At 41.8% G+C, this 21,135-nt stretch overlaps 1 protein-coding gene across 1 annotated transcript in view; it reads right to left on the bottom strand.

Annotated features, from left to right (window-relative positions):
• Positions 1–4,940: 4,940 nt before the first annotated feature.
• LOC140203309 (calcium-activated potassium channel subunit beta-4-like) overlaps positions 4,941–21,135 on the bottom strand; it is a 31,437-nt gene continuing 15,242 nt past the window's right edge. Inside the window, exons 2-3 of the mRNA XM_072269327.1 lie at positions 18,055–18,182; positions 4,941–5,885 (exon numbers count right to left, since the gene is read on the bottom strand). Of these exons, the coding sequence (XP_072125428.1) occupies positions 5,717–5,885; positions 18,055–18,182 (297 nt within the window). The 3' untranslated portion in view covers positions 4,941–5,716. The remainder of the gene's footprint in view (positions 5,886–18,054; positions 18,183–21,135) is intronic.

The following is a 21,135-nucleotide window of genomic DNA, read 5'->3' as shown; positions in this document are numbered from 1 at the left end:
ATTTTTACCCTCGGAAAAAGATACTCCCCATCTTCTCTATCTATGCCTCTCATAATCTCAAAAAACCTCCATCAGATCTCCCTTAGCCTTTGCCATTCCAAAGAAAACAACCCAAATTATCCTTTCCTAGACTGGATGGTTTTACTGTAGACGATCCATTTTTGCCAGTTTTGCTTCACTTCATAGTTATCTGACCATCTGCAGATCCATGCTTTTCATGTGTCAGCGCTATTCTTTCAGTCAGGTTGCCCCTGTAAGGATTCACTATGGTGCAACACTTGCTTCAGCTTTTGCTGTAATGTGGTATCTCAAATAAAATAACTCTCCATCCTGTTCTTTTTCTCTGCCTGAAGCAAGACCCTTTAGCCCAAAACCTCAGCTCTTTATTCCTTTCTACAGACGCTGCCTGACCTGCTGAGCTCCTCCAGCATTTTGTGTGTGTTACCCTGGATTTCTGGCATCTGCAGAATCTCTTGTGTTTATGCTTTCAGAAATAATTCACCGTTAATCGATCAGTCTCACCATTACCTCTTCATTCTGGAAACTGTTCTATGATGCCTCAGGCACACATTAATCATAACCAGATGATCGTGGACACATTTTTTTCCGTAGTTTAATACGTGATTTTTGTTTCAGTTGTTACATAATATGCTTGCATTGGACTGCATTTATGCTTGCAACAGTACTTGCTAAAAGAGATTCTCTGCTTGTTTACGTCATTGTGGCTGTAGGTCCTTGCCCTACATAAATTGCCTATTACATTTCCCTTCAATATAATAGTGACTGCACTTTGAAAATAATTTATTGACTTGAGAGCATGAAGCGTGTCTCGTTCAATGAAGACTGCATATTTCTGGAGACTGTTTGTAATTCAGGTCAATGAGCAACACAGCTAACATGTTTCAGATTAACTTCACAGCAAAATTAAAGGTTGCCTGTGGGGTCCAAATACAGAGTAATTTCTAGGGAAAATATTCAAAGTTCAGAGTAAATTTATTATCAAAGTACATATACGATCCTGAGGTTGATTTTCTTACAAGCATACTCACTAAATCGGATAACCACAATAGAATCAATGAAAGCAACACACACACAATGCTGGAGGAACTCAGCACACCAGACAGAATCTATGGAAAAGAGTACAGTCAAAATTTTGGCTGAGACCTCCTGCCGAAGGGTCTCAGCTCAAAAGGTCAACTGTTCTCTTTACCATTGCTGCTACCTGGCCTGCTAGATTCCTCCAGAATTGTGTGTGTGTGTTGCTTGGATTTCCAGCACCTGCAGATTTTCTCCTGCTCGCCATTAGAATCAATGAAAGACTGCACCCAAAGCAATGCTGGAAGAACTCAGCGGATCAGGCAGCATCTGTAGCAATGAATGAACAGTCAATGTTTTGGGCTGAGACCCCTAGGACTGGAGAAGAAGGAGGAAGACGTCAGAATAAAAAGGTGGGGGGAGAGGAAGGAGGTTAGCTGGAAGGTGATAGGTGAACCCATTGGGTGGGAAAAGTCAAGGGCCGGAAAAGAAGGAATCTGAAAGGACCATACTCAACAGGCGGACAACCAGTGCAAAAGACAACGAACTGTGCAAATACAAAAGAGACAAAAGGAATAAGTATTGAGAACATGAGAAGAAGAGTCCTTGAAAGTCAGTCCAAAGTTGGTGGACACTGACTTGCGCTGTAATGCGTTATGCTAACCACTACACCTCCAAGCTGTTCTTAAACAGAATAGCTAACTAGGCAATTTCTAAGAGAACTTTTGAATGATGTCTGTAGTTACATATAGGCCACATTGGATAAAGACAATTGATTTCCTCTGTGTCAGAATTCATTGGCCACAGATGAAACCATATTTTTATTCTAAATTTATTTAATTATCTGAATTTATGTTCTCCAACATTGAAATTTAAACTTGTGCACCCAAACCATTGTTACTGCTGGCTGAGTAACCTAATCATTGTTCTTCTCTACCTGTAGCGACTACTCGAAAACACACTAAACATGGCTGAGAAGCGAACTGAGGGAGCGTCACAACGTATGACACCCTTCCAACTAAACAAATTTCAAGTCGAAAAAGTATGTTTAATCCTTTATTACAAACCAACAATAAAATCATTTGACTTTTCTGTAATTCATAAAAAAAAACAAAAACGAGCGAGATGAGCGTAATTGGGTCAAATTTGGTGAAGACAAGCAGTCAACAAAAAATATTCACTTCCTACCCGGCCCCCACCCCCAAGCAGCCACGTCGGTGAATAGGTGACTATATTCATTTGTGTCTACCGACACCCAAATCCGCGTGACTAATTACCTTAACCCAGAGTGAGGATGCGCAACACAAACACAATACAGACCAACAATAAGTAGGTGCATGGCTCTATTGCAACTCTGTAAACTGTGTAGGTAGATGAATACAAAATGCATCGAACTTCATAGAGAATTCTCAGTTAGACCTCTTAGGGAGTTAAGGGTTAATAAGTCAACTTCCTTCTACCTTAGAGAAACAGAATTTTAAGATATATAGGTGCAAGGAGAAGAACAAGAACCTACATAAGAATCTAAGAAATAGGAGCAGCCATAGGCCATGCCTGCTCCACCATTCAACAAGATAATTATCTTACTGACAATTAGCTTATCTGGCCATTGACTCATCTCCACCCACCTGCCTTTCCCCATAACCCTTAATTCCCCTACTATGCAAAAATCTATCCAACCTTGTCTTAAGTATATTTACTGAGGAAGCCTCCACTGCTTCATTGGGCAGAGAATTCCACAGATTCACCACTCTCTAGGAAAAGTAGTTCCTCCTCATCTCCGTCCTAAATCTATTTCTTCGAATCTTGAGGCCGTGTCCCCTAGTTCTAGTCTCACTCATCAGTGGAAACAACTTTCCTGCCTCTATCTTATCTATCCCTTTCATAATTTTATATGTTTCGATAAGATCTCCTCTCATTCTTCTGAATTCCAGTGAGTACAGTCCCAGGTGACTCAGTCTCTCCTCATAGTCTAGCCCGCTCATCTCTGGAATCAACCGGGAGAACCTCCTCTGCACCACCTCCAAAGTCAGTATATCCTTCCTCAAGTAAGGAGACCAGAACTGCACACAGGTCTCGAGGTGTGGCATCATCAGTACCCTGTACAGTTGCAGCATAACTTCCCTGCTCTTAAATTCAATCCCTCCAGCAATAAAGGACAACATCCCATTTGCCTTCTTGATAGCCTGCTGCACCTGCAAACCAACCTTTTGTGATTCTTGCACAAGCACTTTCAATTCTCCCTGCACAGCAGCATGCTGCAATTTTTTTTACCATTTAAATAATAATTTGATCTTCCATCTTTCCTTCCAAAGTGGATGACCTTGCATTTACCAACATTGTACTCCATCTGTTAGACCCTTGCCCACTCACTATCTATATCTCTCTGCAGACTCTCCATACCTTCTAAACTTTGGTGACTGGGGTGGTGGAGTAACCCATTAACTGTAGTGCAGAAACTTACTCATTATACAGTAAAGAGCTTTCAACCAGCTACATCAGCTAGTCTTATTTAAATGGAAGTAGTTATGAAAGGAGGAAGTAAAATCATTTGCATGAATAGACAGCTTTCAACAGTTTCAGGAACAGATGCATTAAGAGTTCTTACCCATGAGATGAGCCTTTAATGAAGACAAAACATGCAGACAATGGCTGTTATCAATAAGTCTTCTGAGTCGAAACACCTCTCACCTTTTGAAGCACATTTGCACTACACATAATACAACCAGTTCTGAGTATCCAAATACTGTTGTGTGAATCAGAAGAGGGGGGGAGCATTAATGCTAATAGATGATTGTGATAAAATATTCACAATAATTAGTCACATCTTATTTGGTTTGGCTGTCAGTGAAACAAAAACAAATCTTCATTTGCTTATTGAGGAATTTTAATTTATTACGGCTCAGTTTACAAAAAAATGCTATTGATTTTTGTCTCTTGCACACAATAAATATGCCTTTTGTTGGCTCAGTCAATCAGTTTCTTCATCGATGCAACTTAATCCTTTTCAATCCTCTCTTTTTCGCAAAACGTTACCCGAGCTTTCATTGTTACAAATGTAGAAATCTTTTGCATGAGAGTGGAAGTTATTATTACTCTCTTCACAATGAAGATGTTCAAAATTTCAAGCCCAATTTGAGCACCCAGAGTAAGCCCTCACCATCACAGCAAGAACACACAAACTCCTACAGGCAGTGGCAGGATTTGAACCCAATTGCTGGCACTGTTGCGTGTTCTGGTAGCTGCTGCGCTGCCTTACCACCCCTCCATTCCCGTGCCACCTCTACGCTACCGAAGTAAGGAGTAGGGAACGGTATTGATGGGGCTCCAGTTTCCTCCCACATATGCCACATCCCATTACACTGTCTCAACAGGCGGGCCAAACCAGGTGACAGTTGCCGGCAGCCTCATTCTCCGGTGAGGTAGGGACATATTGTCCCAGCATGCAAAGTCATCTCTGGTGGACTGGGCAGAAGAGATCTACAGCGAAATCCAACGGCCAGGAAGGTGGTTCTACAACGCTCCGTGGAGAGTGAAGGGCATGGCAAGGCAAGGCACAGAAGACGTCATGGACTTCCACTACAACCAAGGGACGCTTGTTCGTACCACTGGGCCCGAACTTCAGAGGTCGAGAGAGTGGAACCGCCCCAGTGTGACAGCTTTTCCAGTTTAAAAACTCTCCCGCTCAGGTCTCCTGTCTTCGTAGGATATGACGGACGACCACCACCACTATTGTGGGCATACTATGATGGTGCTGGAAACAATAATAACCAACATTACAATAACCGCTTGTTGATAACACTTCAGAGAGCCAACGCTGACACCCCAGGCCCAGTTGTCTCCTCAATGACTCGATCATCAGGTGATTTTACACAGCATTTCAGAGGGAAAAATGGAATTCTGTTAAGTAGCCTTTATTATTCAGAATAAAAAGGCATTTCTGCCTAAAATCCAATATTTTATGACATTGTAGATTCACATCCATTAATAATTTTATTTTACATATTTACAAAGTACAGACTCTTTAAAAAGATAGCAGTAGGAAAGATTCTGGGAGCATTGTATTTTTTTTAATCTATCGGCTTATTGAGATACTGCGCAGAATAGGACCTTCCAGCCTTTCAATCCGCGTTGCCTGGTAACCCTCCAGTTAACCCAGGCCTAACCGCGGGACAATTTACGATGACCAATTAACCTACCGTCCGGCACAACTTTGGGCGGTGGGAGGAAACGCACGCGGTCACAGGGAGAACGTACAAACTGCTTACACACAGCAGCAGGGATTGATTCCGGGTCGCTGGTACCGTAAAGCGCTGTGCTAACCACCATGCTACCGGGCCACTTCGAGGTTCACAACATGGGGCTGCAGTAAACTAGCAATGTATTCTGGGAAACAAGATAATTGCAGGGAAGGTTAACTGGAAGGAAACGGTTAAAATCCTTTAGAACTGCTGCTTTCATTGGTAATATTGCAAGGGAACCTCCATGTCAAATTGCGAGCATTTATAATCATCAGTTCTTTAGTCTTCACAGCAGCTCAAATCACAGTAAACTTTGTAAATTGATGCTTGAGATTAAAATCATTTCAAGTCTTTCTTGTTAAAGATTTGCCTTTGAATGCAACGTTGATCATGTCACTGTTGGAAAGCCTCCCGAGGGTCGCCTCTCAGCAGTCTCCTCACTAGGAGTACTTCATTTTCTGCAAGGCTTCTGCTCGGATCGCAAGGCTCTTACCGCAGACAGTCAGGAGCACGATCAGCACACCCACCAGGAGAGTGAGGAGGGGCCAGAGCATACAGTGCATCAGAACGTTTTCATCACGGGCCCTCTTCAAAAGCACATCATCGGGTCTGAAAAATGTCCCAAAGTTTTGTTAAATAATGTGCAAATTAAGGCTTCAATCCTTTAGTGGAGCAAATTGCAACACATTTGATAAATTGATTGTTATTAAGGAACATTGCATATTGAACCTCCAATATAGAGTCTAGAAACTTCAACACAGAAACAGGCCCTTTGTCCCATCTAGTCTATGATGAACCATTTAACCTGCCTCGTCCCATTGACCTCCATACCCCTCCCATTCAGGTACCATCCAAACTTCTCTTAAACATTGAAGTAGAGCTCACATGTATCCTTCAATTCCCTGGTACCTCTCCTGTTACTAAGGACGATTTAAATATCTCTGCTAGGCCCACTGCAGTTTCTGCACTTGACTCCTGCATGGTCTGAGGGAACATTTTGTCAGACCCCTGGGGATTTGCCCCTAATTTGTCTCAGGACTGCAAATACCTCCTCCTCAGGAGTACTGTCTAATCGTAAGTTTCACGCAAGAAGGGAATATGATTGGACCCTGGTGCAGATGACAACTAACTTGAATCAGAAATACTCATCAGGAAAAGAAGGGAGAGGGAGAGGGAGAGGGCGCGGCAGAGAGGGAGAGGAAGAGACAGAGGGGGGGAGAGAGAGAGAGAGAGAGAGACAGAGAGAGAGAGAGAGAGAGAGAGAGAGACAGAGAGTCAGAGACAAAGAGAAAGAGAGAGACACACACAGAGAGAGGGAGATAGAGAGATAAAGAAAGGTAGAAAGGGAGTGAGTCAGAGAGAGAGACAGGGAGAATGACAGACAGAGGGGGGGGAGACAGAGAGACTGGGGAGAGAGAATGATAGGGAGAAAGAGGGAGAGAGAGGGGGGAGGGGGAGAGGGAGGAGGGAGGAGGGGGAGGGGAGGGGGAGGGAGGAGGGGGAGGGGAGGGGGGAGGGGGAGAGAGGGGGGAGGGGGAGAGAGGGGGGAGGGGGCGAGAGGGGGAGGGGGCGAGAGGGGGAGGGGGAGAGGGGGAGGGGGAGAGGGGGAGGGGGAGAGAGGGAGGGGGAGGGGGAGAGAGGGAGGGGGAGAGGGGGAGAGGGGGAGAGAGGGAGAGGGGGAGAGGGGGAGAGGGGGAGAGGGGGAGAGGGGGAATGACTGAGAGAGAGGGAGAGACAGAGACAGAGACAGACAAACAGTTGAATTTTCAGATAGATGATATTAAAGATTACCAGCCTGAAGCACTGCTTTTCCTCAGAAATGGGCTGGCCTAGCAAATGTTTCAGAATTCTTATTTAATTTCCTGTAAACCCTCAATCGGTAAGCATAGAAAAGTAAATGTGTATGGTGTAAAGCTGCAAGTTTTTCCTCAAAATATTATAACTGTAGTGCAGAGTTTATTTTTAAGGCAGCTTGAGATTCATGATCTGTCAAATTGTTACAACTTTTAGCACAGATTGCAATCAGGTAACTCTTCCACAATAAAACAGAGATAAATTACAAACCTATCCTCAGAATGGAGGAATAATCCCGAACAATCCATTGGGAACAATGTGTCCCCATTTCATGAGTGACTTGAGCACCACCATCTCCATTACTAATTACTGGAGGGTTTAATAAAAGAGCTGCAGGTTTTTATTAAACTTTTTTTTGCCAAATTTCAGATAGATACAGTAAACTTGTTACATTATTTTTGTACAATATCAAGACAGTTGGTGGATTTTTAATTTCCTCCACTCATTGAAATCAGACTGAATCAGAATGATAAACATTAATTATTTTCTGCTGGAATATTATTCTAACTGTAGGCATGGATATAATCATGATGAACCTTTACTCAAAATTAATAAACAACATGGGAAATTTTATCACTGAATAATATTATAATAACTACGTAATGTAATTTGAATCTCCAGCATGTTGAAATGCACTGTACAAAGAACTATAATGGTATTTTTAATAAAGAAGTACACTGTTTGAATTTACACACCTTTTCATAAATATCCAAATTATAAAATCATTAGATAATGACATCTTTCTCCATTAAACATTTATCAAAATCTCTTTCACTAAGGTTTTTAGCACATCTTAATATCTTACACAGCTCAAAGTTCAAAAAAATCAAAGTAAATTTTATTATGAATGTACATATATGTACGTAGATCTAATCTAATCTAATCTAATCTAATATGTCACCCTGAGATTTATTTCATTGTGGCACACTCAATAAATCTATACACTAGTAATCATAACAGAATCAGTGAAAGACTGCACCAGCCTGGGCGTTCAACCAGAATGCAGAATACAACAAAATGTGCAAATACAGAAAGAATCTCCCTACTATATTTCAATGGTTTTCCCAAACTATAACATGTTTCAACTTGGAAAAAATTAGGAGTGGTACTACCGATCCTTCGGTTAAATTTGAAGAAACTTGGAGGCCATTTATTCAACATTTTCATATGATGTAAGCTGACCTTTTCCGAATCCTTTTCAATAACTTTTTGTTTGTGTATAGAGGAACGGAGTTAATGACAAATAATGATTTTAACCTATGAAACATGGCAGCCCAGCCTTTGTTTTGTTTTTTTTTAGCGTAGAGGGACTTTTTCTTTGCATGAAATTTTTTGAATCTTTTTCATGTTCAGTTATTAAGAGATTGGGAGGCTTAAATTACATATGTTACTTGGAGTCTGTGTCTGTATACGTTAACCATTATTAATGTAATCCCGATCTCTTTGTATCATTATCATTGTTATGTTTATCAATTCAAAACTTAATAAAAGAGATTGAGAAAGAATAAAAAGAAGAAATGATAAATAAACAAACAAACAAGCAAGCAGTAGATATTGAGAACATTGGATGAAGAGTCCTTGAAAGTGAGTCCATTGGTTGTGGAAACATTTCAATGATGGGGCAAGTGAAGTTGATTGAAGTTACTCCCTTTGCTTTAAGAGCCTGATGGTTGAGGGTAGCAACTGTTCCTGAACCTGACGGTGTGGGTACCTTCTACCTGTTGGCAGCAGCGAGAAGAGAGCATATTCTGGGTGGTGGAGTCCCTGAAGATAGATGCTGCTTTCCTTCCACAGCTTTTCATGTAGATGTGCTCAATGGTGGCGAGGCCTTTACCAGTGATGACCTGGGCTGTATCGACTACTTTTTATAGGATTTTCCATTCAAGGGCATTGGTGTTTCCTCACCAGGCTGTGATGCAGCCAGTCACACAGCTTGTCGACGTTTTAGATGACATGCCAAATCTCTGCAAACTCCTAAGGAAGTAAAGGTGCTGCTGAGCTTTTTTTTGTAATTGCACTCACATGCTGGGCCCAGTACAGGAATTCCAAATTGATAACACCCAGGAATTTAAAGTTGCTGACCCTCTCCACCTCTGAGCCCCCGATGAGGACTGGCTCATGGACCTGTTTCCTCTACCTAAATTAATCATCACCTTCTTGGTCTTGTTGTCGAATTTGGTTAGTTATTGATCATAAAGTATTTTGTGGCATTTTACTTCACTGAAAACCGCCATATAAATCTAACCTGTTGTTGTTGGATAGGTGTTCATGTTTTTTTTTTTGCCACATGGATGTTAAACAGTCTCTCAGTATGAAAAATCTGGTTAAGGCAGCCCTTACAGAACTGTTATATTTGTTTTTTTTTCATTTCAGTGAAAGCAAAAACAAAAAGTGATTCAAAAGGGCAACAATCGTACCAGTGCCCAAGAAGAGCAGGTGAGCTACCTCAAGGACTGTTACCCAGATGCACTCACATCTGCTGTGATAAAGTGCTTTGAGGGGGGGGATCTCATAGAGGTCGAGATAGAGTGGATGTGGAGACAATGTCTATGACCAGAGGGAACAGCCACAGATTAGCAGGACTACCTTTCAGAACAGACATGAGAAGGGATTTCTTTAGCCAGAGGGTGGTTAATCTGTGGAATTCAATGCCACAGATGGTTGTGGAGGCTAAGTCAATGGGTATATTTAAAGTGGAAATTGATAGGTTCCTGATTAGTCGGGTGTAAATCGTTTTGGGGAGAAGACAGGAAAATGGGGTTGAGAGGGATAGTAAATCAGCCATTATGGAATGGTGGAGCAGACTCGACAGCCAAGTGAAATAATTCTGCTCCTATGTCCGTAAGATATAGGAGCAGAATTAGGCCATTTGGCCCATCAAGCCTGCTCTGCTATTTCATCATGGCTGATCCAATTCTCCTCTCAGCCCCAGTCTCCTAACTTCTCCACGTATCTCTTCATGCCCTGACTAATCAAGAATCTATCAGCTGCTGCCTTAAATGTACATAAAGAATTGGTCTTCACAGCTGCCTGTGGCAAAAATTCCACAGATTCACCATTCTTTGGCTAAAAAAATCCATCCTCATCTGTTCTAAAAGGATGCCTCTCTATTATGACTCTGGTCTTAGACCCTCCCACCGTAGAAAACATCCTCTCCACATCATTCCTATTATATCACTGGCATATGCTGTGAAATTTGTTGTTTTACGGCAGCAGTAATTTGCAATACATAGTAATAAAATCTATAAATTACAATAAGATAAGAATTCCTCTTCATTCATCTGAATTCTAGTGAATACAGGCCCAGAGCCATCAAACACCCTTCATATGACAAGCTGTTCAATCGTGCAATCATTTTCATGAATCTCCTTTGAACCGTCTCCAGTGTCAGCAGATCCTTTCTAAGTAAAGGGGCTCAAGATGCTCACAATACTCCAAGTGAGGCCTCAGCGGTGCTTGCTAAAGTCTCAACATTACATTCTTGCTTTTATGTTCTAGTCCTCTTGAAATGACATAACATTGCATTTGCCTTCCTCACCACTGACTCTGCCTGCAAATTAACCTTTAGAGAATCCTGCACAAGGACTCCCAAGTCCCTTTGTGCCTCAATTTTTTGTATTTTCTCTCCAATTAAAAAATTGTCAACCCTTTCATTTCTTCTACCAAAGTGCATCACCGTACACTTCTCAACACTATATTTCATCTGCCACTTCCTTTCCCATTCTCCTAATATGACTAAATCCTTCTGCAGCCTCTCTATTTTCTCAAACCTACCTGCTCCTCCACCTATCTTCATATCGTCAGCAAACTTTGCAACAAAGCCATCAATTCCATTATCCAAATCATTGACATATAACGTAAAAAGAATCGGTCACAGACCCCTGTGGAACACTACTAGTCACTGGCAGCCAGCCAGAAAAGGCTCCCTTTATTCCCACTCTTTGCCTCCTGCCAATCAGCCACTGCTTTATCCATGCTAGAATCAATCCTGTAACACCGGGGGTTGTAGCTTGCCTCTTATCTGGCACCTTGTCAAAGGCCTTCTGAAAATCCAAGTACACAACATCACCAATTCTCCTTTGTCTATCCTGCTTGTTATTTCTTCAAAGAATTCCAACAGATTTGTTAGGCAAGATTTTCCCTTAAGGAAACCATGCTGACTTTTGCCTATTTTATCATGTGCCTCTAACTACCCTGAGACCTCATCCCTAATAATCGACTCCAACATCTTCCCAACCACTGAGGCCAGACTAACTGGAATATAGATTCCTTTCTTCTGCTTCTCTCCCTTCCTGAAAAGTGGAGTGACATTTCTAATTTTCCAGTCTTCTGGAACTACTCCAGAATCCAGTGGATTCTTGAAAGATCATCACTCATGCTTCACCAATCTCTTCAGTCCCCTCTTTCAGAACCCTGGGGTGTATACTGTCTGGTCTAAGTGACTTATCTAGCTTCAGATCTTTCAGTTTCCCTCGAACCTTAACTCTACTTATGTTAAATTCATACACTTCATGACCCTTGACACCTGGAACTTCCACAATACTGCTAGTGTCTTCCACAGTGAAGACTGATGCAAAATACTTATAAATTTCATCCGTCATTTCCTTGTCTCTGTTACTACTTCTCCAGCCTCACTTTCCAATGGTCTGATATCCACTCTCACCTCTCTTTTACAGTTTATGTATCTGAAGAAACTTTTGGCATCCTCTTTAATATTATTAGCTAGCTTACTTTTATATTCCATCTTTACCTTCTAAATGACTTTTTAGTCACCTTCTGTTGGTTTTTAAAAGTTTCCCAATCCTCTAACTTCTCACTAATTTGTGCATCATATGCCCTCTGGCTTTTAGGTTGGTTTTGACTTCCCTTGTCAGCCATAGCTGCATCAACTTGCCTTTAGAAGACTTCATCCCCTTTGGGATGTATATAACCTGTGTCTTCTGAATTGCTCCCAGAAATTCCAGCCATTGCTGCTCTGCCGTCATCCCTGCCAGTGTTCTCTTTCCATCAATTCTGGCCAACTCCTCTCTCATGTCTCTGTAATTCCCTTTACTCCACTGTAATACTGATACATATGACTTTAACTTCTCCTTTTCAAATTTCAGGGTGCATCTGATCATATTATGATTACTTACTCCTCTGGGTTCTTTAACCTTAAGCTCTCTAATTAATTCTGGTTCATTACACAACACCCAATCCTGAATAGCTGATCTCCTAGTGGTCTCAACCACAAGCTGCTCTTAAAATCCATCTCATAGGCATTCTAGAGATTACCCCTCTTGGAATCCAGCACCAAACTGATTTTCCCAATCTATCTGCATATTGAAATCCCCCACGACTACTGTAACATTGCCCTTTACACAAGCATTTTCTATCTCCCATTGTAATTTGTAGGCCACATCCTTGTTTGGGGGTCTGTATACAACTTCCATCATGGTCTTTTCACCCTTGCAGTTCCTTAGCTCTATCCACAATGATAACCATATAACAATTACAGCACGGAAACAGGCCATCTCGGCCCTTCTGGTCCGTGCCAAACTCTTACTCTCACCTAGTCCCACTGACCTGCACTCAGCCCATAACCCTCCATTCCTTTCCTGTCCATATAGCTGTCCAATTTAACTTTAAATGACAACATCGAACCTGCCTCAACCACTTCTGCTGGAAGCTCGTTCCACACAGCTACTACTCTCTGAGTAAAGAAGTTCCCCCCCATGTTACCCCTAAACTTTTGCCCTTTAACTCTCAACCCATGTTTGAATCTCCCCCACTCTCAATGGAGAAAGCCTATCCACGTCAACTCTATCTATCCCCCTCATAATTTTAAATACCTCTATCAAGTCCCCCCTCAACCTTCTACATTCCAAAGAATAAAGACCCAACTTGTTCAACCTTTCTCTGTAACTTAGGAGATGAAACCCAGGCAACATTCTAGTAAATTTCCTCTGTATTCTCTCAATTTTATTGACATCTTTCCTATAATTCGGTGACCAGAACTGTACACAATACAGTTTCAACACCTTTCGACCCTATGTAATCTCTTTCAATTGATTTGATCTAATTTTTTTTAACCAACAGAGCATCGCTGTCCCCTCTGCCTTCCCGACTGTCCTTTTGATACAATGTGTATCCTTGGACATTGAGCTATAATCTTCTTTCAGCCATGATTCAGTGATGCCTACAACATCATACATGCCAATCTATAACTGTGCTACAAATGAATCTACCTTATTCTGTATACTGTACTGTGCACATTCAAACATAACCTCAGACCTGTATTCACCCTTTTGGATCTTGCCCACCTTTTACTTGCAACTCATCCTGTAGACTGTAATTTTGCCTCTCCTCACTGCACATTGCCTCTGTTTGTAAACCAGCTACCTTACCTTCAGCACTATCATCCGCCCTCCCTAAGATATCTCTTGAATTGGAATATACGCAGCTCAGGCCACTAGTCGCACCATGCTCAAGCTTTTGATTCCTGACTTTGTCTGAGGTCTTACCAACATCTGCCTCTCCACTAACTGTTCTGGCACTCTGGTTCCCATCCCCCTGTCAGATGGTCTTAGATGAAAGGGTCGGAAGCGGGTTCATTATCATTGACATTTATTCTGAAAATATCCTCTTTTGCATTTAAATGTTCATATAAAAAGGTTAGAAATCACATTAAATTATTTTGCTGTAATAAAATGTCACATAATATATTCAAAAAAAGTAATATGTCTTGTTCAATATTTAAATCTTCCAAGATGTCCACAACCTTGTCGTGCTTTGGAAGCTTGCGTGCCTCTGTAACCCAGAGAGCTTTGTTGGCTGGAGTCAGGACTTTATGCCTTGGTCCTGGTGGGGTCATCCATGCCAAACAGGTCAAAGGGTAGAGGCCAGACCGGTCCTCCGGGTTCAGGGGGCTCAGCCCAGGGCTAACAACCCTGACCGGTAAAACAAAGTTGCTACGGAAACAGCAATGATAATCCTTCTACATCTGAGTGGCTCAGGTCAGACAAAGATGAAGGGCCTTCATTGCTGCCCTAAAAACCAGCTGGTGGAACAAGCAGTAGCTAAATAGAATATTTAAATAAAAGCAGAAAATGTTAGAGATACGAAAGAAGGTCAGACAGCAAATGCGAAGATGGAAATAGTGATAACATTTCCAGTCGAAGATCCTTTGTGGAGCAATGGTTCTGCTACCTCCAATCAGCATCAGGTTTAATATCAATGGCATAAGTCCTGAAATTTGTAGTCTTTGCAGCAGTAATACAATGCAATAAATGATAATATAGAAAAAACAGTGAATTACAGTAAGTATGTTCTACATAGTTTAATTAAATAATTAGTGCAAAAATAGAAATAAAAATAAAATTAAAATTAAAATAAAACAACCTATAAAATGAAATAAAAAGAGATCAATAACCTATCGAATATTGAAATATCTAGATAGAGGTTCCTCTGTTCTTTGACCTGAAATTTGAACTCTTGTTTCGCTCTCCACAGGTGCTGCCTGACCTGTTGAGCGCTTCCAGCATTTTCTATTTTTTAATTCAGATTCCCAGCGGGTGGCACGGTAGCACAGTGTTTCGCACAATGCTTTACAGTACCAGCATCCCGGGTGCAATTCCCATCGGTCTCTGTAAGGAGTTCTTACGTTCTCCCCATCGGGTGCTCTGGCTTCTTCCCACAGTCCAAAGAGGTACCAGATGGTAGGTTAATTGGTCATTGTAAATTGTCCTCAGATTAGGCTAAGATTAAATCGGGGGATTGCTGGGAAGCAGGCTCAAAGAGCCTATTTCGTGCTGTATCTCAATGAACAATATAAGCTACAGTATATAAGGAATGCAGAAACAATAGTAACAACATTAACCACAGAGCATATGAAAATATGAGGGCTATAGTCAAGATGGAAATTCAGATTGTCAAAATGCAGTTTGAGAAGGATATTACTGATAATGCTAAGAAAGACCTCAAGAGATTTTTTCAATACTTTAGTATTAAAAGAAAAGTCCAGGAGGAAGTTAAATGTATTAAGAATAATCGTGGGTTGATAAATTATGCAGAGATGGACATAGCGGATACTCTTAACTCATGTTTTTCTGAAGTATTCACCTGTGAAGATGTTAACAATATGCCAACAAGTGCAGAGAAAAATAAGGTTGTTTTAAGTGACTTAGGGATCTTAGAAAGAGTGGTCCTGTTTCAGCCGAAAAGGCTGAAAGTTAATAAATCTCCGGGGTTAGACAACATGTAACCCAGGGTACTTAAAGAGGTCTATGATTATACATACAAACCCCTAACGTGTATTTTTCAAAAGTCAGTGAAGACTTGTGAAATCGCCAAGGACTGGAAATGGGCTAACGTTGTCCCTGTGTATAAGAAGGGTGACGGCACTGACCCTGGTATCTATAGACCAGTAAGCTTAATGTGTATCGTAGGTAAGATAATGGAAACATTCATAAAGAATGAGATGGAAAAGCAGCTGATAAGAACAGGCATGTTAGCAGGAAGCCAGCATGGGGAAATCATGCTTTACTAATGAGCTAGATCTCTATGAAGAGGCAACTAAAATACATGAGAAAAATAGAGCAGTTGATATCATTTACTTGGACTTTCAGAAGGCTTTTGACAAGGTGCCCCACAAGAAGTTACATGAGGTAGGGATTCAGGGTAAGGTGTGTGAATGGGTACAGAATTGGCTCTAAAGCAGAAAACAACGTGTTATGGTGAGAGGATCATTTTCACACTTGTTAAAAGTGGGGTTCCATTAATGACTTGGATAAGCATATAACAAATAAACTAGTAAAGTTTCCAGGTAACACAAAATTAGGAGGGCAGGCTGATAACATTCAGGCAGCAAAATCAATACATTTAGATCTATACAAAATCCATATGTGGGCAGATAAATGCCAGATGAAATTTGATGTAAGTAAATGTAAAATATTACACATAAGGAAGTAGAAATATTAGGTATAAATATACAGTGGGGGTCTTGAGTTAGATGTATGAGAAGGATTTGGTCATCCTGATAGACTCCACTATCAACATCTAGACAAAGCACAGAAGCGGTTAGGAGGGCCAGTAGAATGTTGGTCTATGTAACGTGATCAGTGGAGTTCACATCTAGAGACATCCTCCTTAAGCTGTATAATGCAATTATGAGGCCCCATCTCGGGTACTGTGTACAGTTTTAGTCTCCATATTTTGTGCAGGATGTGAAGGTAGTGGAGAGAGTTCAGACAAGGGTGATGAGACTCATTCCAGGTCTGCAGGGTACGAGTTATGAAGAAGGATTGAAAGAATAAATCCTTTTCACCTAAGTAGATGTAGAATAAGAGGAGACATAATAGGAGTGTTCAAAATCATTAAGGGTATAAGTAATGTGGATGCCAGCTACTACTTCAAAATTAATCCATCAGTGAGGAGCAACACACATCAAAGTTGCTGGTGAACGCAGCAGGCCAAGCAGCATCTCTAGGAAGAGGTGCAGTCGATGTTTCAGGCCGAGACCCTTCGTCAGGACTAACTGAAGGAAGAGTGAGTAAGAGATTTGAAAGTGGGAGGGGGAGGGAGAAATCCAAAATGATAGGAGAAGACAGGAGGGGGAGGGATGGAGCCAAGAGCTGGACAGGTGATTGGCAAAAGGGATATGAGAGGATCATGGGACGGGAGGCCCAGGGAGGAGGAAAAGGGGGAGGGGGGGAAAAACCCAGAGGATGGGCAAGGGGTATAGCCGGGACAGAGGGAGAAAAAGGAGAGAGAGAGAGAGAAAGAATGTATGTATATAAATAACGGTTGGAGTACGAGGGGGAGGTGGGGCATTAGTGGAAGTTAGAGAAGTCAATGTTCATGCCATCAGGTTGGAGGCTACCCAGACGGAATATAAGGTGTTGTTCCTCCAACCTGAGTGTGGCTTCATCTTTACAGTAGAGGAGGCCGTGGATAGACATGTCAGAATGGGAATGGGATGTGGAATTAAAATGTGTGGCCACTGGGAGATCCTGCTTTCTCTGGCGGGCAGAGCGTAAGTGTTCAGCAAAACAATCTCCCAGTCTGCATCGGGTCTCGCCAATATATAGAAGGCCACATCGGGAGCACCGGACGCAGTATATCACCCCAGCCGACTCACAGGTGAAGTGTCGCCTTACCTGGAAGGACTGTCTGGGGTCCTGAATGGTGGTAAGGGAGGAAGTGTAAGGGCATGCGTAGCACTTGTTCCGCTTACAAGGATAAGTGCCAGGAGGGAGATCAGTGGGGAGGGATAGGGGGACGAATGGACAAGGGAGTTGCATAGGGAGCGATCCCTGCGGAAAGCAGAGAGAGAGAGGGAGGGAGGGAAAGATGTGCTTAGTGGTGGGATCCCGTTGGAGGTGGTAGAGGTTACAGAGAATTATATGTTGGACCTGGAGGCTGGTGGGGTGGTAGGTGAGGGCCAGGGGAGCCCTATTCCTAGTGGGGTGGTGGGAGGATGGAGTGAGAGCAGATGTGCGTGAAATGGGGGAGATGTGTTTGAGAGCAGAGTTGATAGTGGAGGAAGGGAAGCCCCTTTCTTTAAAAAAGGAGGACATCTCCCTCATCCTGGAATGAAAAGCCTTATCCTGTGAGGACATGGGGCCATGGGTGGAGACTGGTTAAAGGGAGATTTCAGGCTTACATCAGGAAGCATTTCTTTGCACAATGAGTTGTTGACACGTGGAACAAACTACCTAGTTGTATAGTTCAGAGTAGTACCTTAGAGACTTTCAAATCTAAACTCGATAGTTATTTCAACAGGCATTTGGCAAGCTTTGTTGGCCGAATGGCCTGTTCTTGACAAAAACTTTCTAATGCTCTAACGTTCTAAAAATAAATAAATAAATCTGCAGTTTTTGATCTTCCTCTACGCAAATTTGTTTCCCATAGGTGGGCTCAGAGGATTCTTTAAATGTTGCCTTACCTTCGTTGACGATTAATGTAGCAAATGAAAGACTGAGAGCCGATCTCTTCCTTCCAATAATCATGCCAACTCATAACATTTTCTGAGTTTTTCTGATTGTCTCTCTCACAAGGGGGAATGTAGGAACACTGTAAAAAGGAGAATTCTGTTTTATCACATTGAGCTTGTACTAAGACTCTCACAAAATGAAGAGGATGCCATGAAAAAGTGTACCAGCTCTGTATAACACGAATAATCCACCACCTATCAGCACTCTGTTGGTTTTCCAGACCTGTACTTCACTTTTTTTAAAATATACTACACGGCACTGCAATAAATTTGGCAGTGTGTTTGAAGACAGCAAAGGAAACAAATCTCTTTGAGTTTAAAAGATCTGTGTAATAGGCCCTTGATAGGTGGAGGGGGCATGTGGAAACAGGGGGGGTCCCAGTGATTTTAGGGAACATGAGTTTGAGTCAATAGCAAGTTTATAATGCCTGTAAAATGAGCCACACGGAGTTTAAAAGAATTGTGGGAATGGAGCCTTTGATAAGTTTATGAGGAATGAGGAAGTGGGGGCTCCTGTGGGGTTTTTTTTAAGCTTACGAGACTTTGGAACATGCTATGGTCAGTCTATACAGTAAGTGGTGTGAGAATGGGCTCTACTGACCTCAATGAGTAGAAGAATGGGTCACTTGTGAGTTTCTAAGGGGTGCAGGGGGCTAAGAATCAATTACCTAAGATATACTGTATCTCTAGTCTCTACGTGAGTCTGCAGAAAGGTCTCTGCCTGAAACCATGATTGCTCATTTCTTTCCATAGGTGCTGCCTGACCTGCTGAGTGCCTCCAGCATTTTGGATACATGCTCTGGATTTCCATCATCTGCAGAATCATTTGCGGCTCTCGGTACTTTGCAGTATTTTGTGAAGCATGCTCCAAGACAGGGATTCCCAACCTGTAATACTCCACGTTTGGGAACCGCTGCTAGTCTGTCTCATGGAGACTGCTCCATTCGCATTGGTTCAGTTGCTTTATCTGCCCAAACAATCCATATTGCAACAAAAGATGAGAACAAAAATAAAATTGTATGTCACTTAGCGCCAATAAAAACAAATTAAACATTTAGCGCAGGGGTTCCCAGCCTGGGACCCATGGACCCCTTCCTTAATGATATTGGTCCATGGCATAAAAACAGTTGGGATCCCCTGATTTAGCAATTCCCATTTTCAGAAATTAACAGGCTAAGGTAAAGAAGAGGAGAAAAGTGTCAGGAGGTAAACTGAGAGTGGAGAGGGTTCTCTATATTATCTGGCTTTCAGTCATTATACATGCTTGTAGATGAGAAAGAAGGATCCATATCCCACAGGTATAGCACATCACTGGCAGATGCAAGGTAATTACAGTATGTTTGAGATAGGTTATTCTGTCCCACTTTCCTGCCTATGCAACATATAATTGTAGACAATAATGTAATGGTTAGCACAATCGCTTTACATCGCTGGGTGTGTACCAACCAGGGTTCGATTCCCACCACTGTGAGTAGGGAGTTTTACATCCTCCATGACTTCTGGGTGCTCCAGTTTCCTCCCACTCCAAAGACTTGGGCATGCAACGCTAGCACCAGAAGTGTGGTGATACTTGTGGGCTGCTCCCAGCATAATCCTCGGACCTTGTTGGTCAGTGGCGCATTTAATTATATGTTTCGATGTACATCATTGTTCACCATGATCATGTGTGCCGTGTTGTTCATGGGCATCTACCGGAGAAGTTCTTTCAAAACTTTTGTCTGTTCATCCCATGATGTAACTCATGAACATCATGCGCTGTCAACTGCAACTTTTTCTTCCGGCAATCTTTCCCGTCACTGCAAGATGTTCAAACTTCTCTTTCCTTAGTACGTGTCCCAGAAATTCCATAGCTGCCATTTCCTGATTGGTGATATCAGCTCTCTTCTTATTTTGGTTTTTCACAGCAGTTCCTCATTTGCTATTCTGTTCTTCCATGATATTTCCATCATTCTTCTCAAAAACTGAAAAACTACATTTTTGCAGTTTCAAGTCTTCCCTCACTTTGCTTTGATATTGTCCAATATTGTTTCCATATGTTAGTGTGGAATGAACATAGCTCTGCAAAACCACTGAGTTTCGTACCCATTGAATTTATGTTACTCTTTAATATCTTGCTGAAATGCTTGAACATGCGTTTAGCAATCCCAATCCTCCTCATTTCAAGATCAGCCCTACTATCAGATATACATATTTTGATGCACATGTCAGAAGTTTTGATGGACATGTGAGAAATGAAGCTAATCTTTAAATCAGTTGTTTGTTGACTGATTCCAATGTGCTAGACTTTCTTTATCTCTTCGGAATTTAATTCTACAGCATTTTTTGTCAATATATGCATATTGTCAATAGTTCTAATTTTCTTTCACTTGCTTCTTTCAGTAGCCTCAACTTGCATCCAGCTGTCCTAACTCCAGAAATAGTATTTCCAAAATGCTTTTCCCACTGACCTACCGTCATGTCCCAGCTATCTCTTTTCCAGACTGAGGGGTTTAACTTCTTCAGCCTTTACTGGCATCTGGAATCAGGCTGTAGGTCTTATTTGCACTCACATCATCCTTCGAGATACTGTGTTGATATACCGTTTTGCGTGATTTGCTACCATCCGTAAATTACACCAAATAGGGCCACATTCTTCGGAAATTAGATAAGATTGGATTATGAGGACACACAGTCTTCTTTTATTATCATTCAGTAACGTCAATTAGAAGTCAAGGAATAAGATAAACAGGGAATAAAGAGGTCTCATGCAGCAAAAGGGTTTTTAGCCCTTGGGGTGTCAAAAGGTACTGTCTAAAACTGAGAGCAGGCCCTCTATAAGAATGAATCTTTCATCGTGTAAAGGAGTAGCAGATCTTCAGCTGGCTCCTGGCAACTGCAATTGATACCGTTTCAGTTGCTGATGAGCTATGAGATACTTGTTTACCAAGAGACAGACATGCTCAGGACACTTCCCAGCAGATTGCAATTTGCAGCCTGCCAACGTTAATATTGAACAGTCCATTTGATCGAGATTTTGAACAATTATGTGATTTC

Source organism: Mobula birostris, chromosome 9 (genome assembly GCF_030028105.1).
Source record: "Mobula birostris isolate sMobBir1 chromosome 9, sMobBir1.hap1, whole genome shotgun sequence".
NCBI lineage: Eukaryota > Metazoa > Chordata > Chondrichthyes > Myliobatiformes > Myliobatidae > Mobula > Mobula birostris.
Note: the sequence above shows the minus strand (reverse complement) of the source record. Positions and strands in the feature narration are given on the sequence as shown.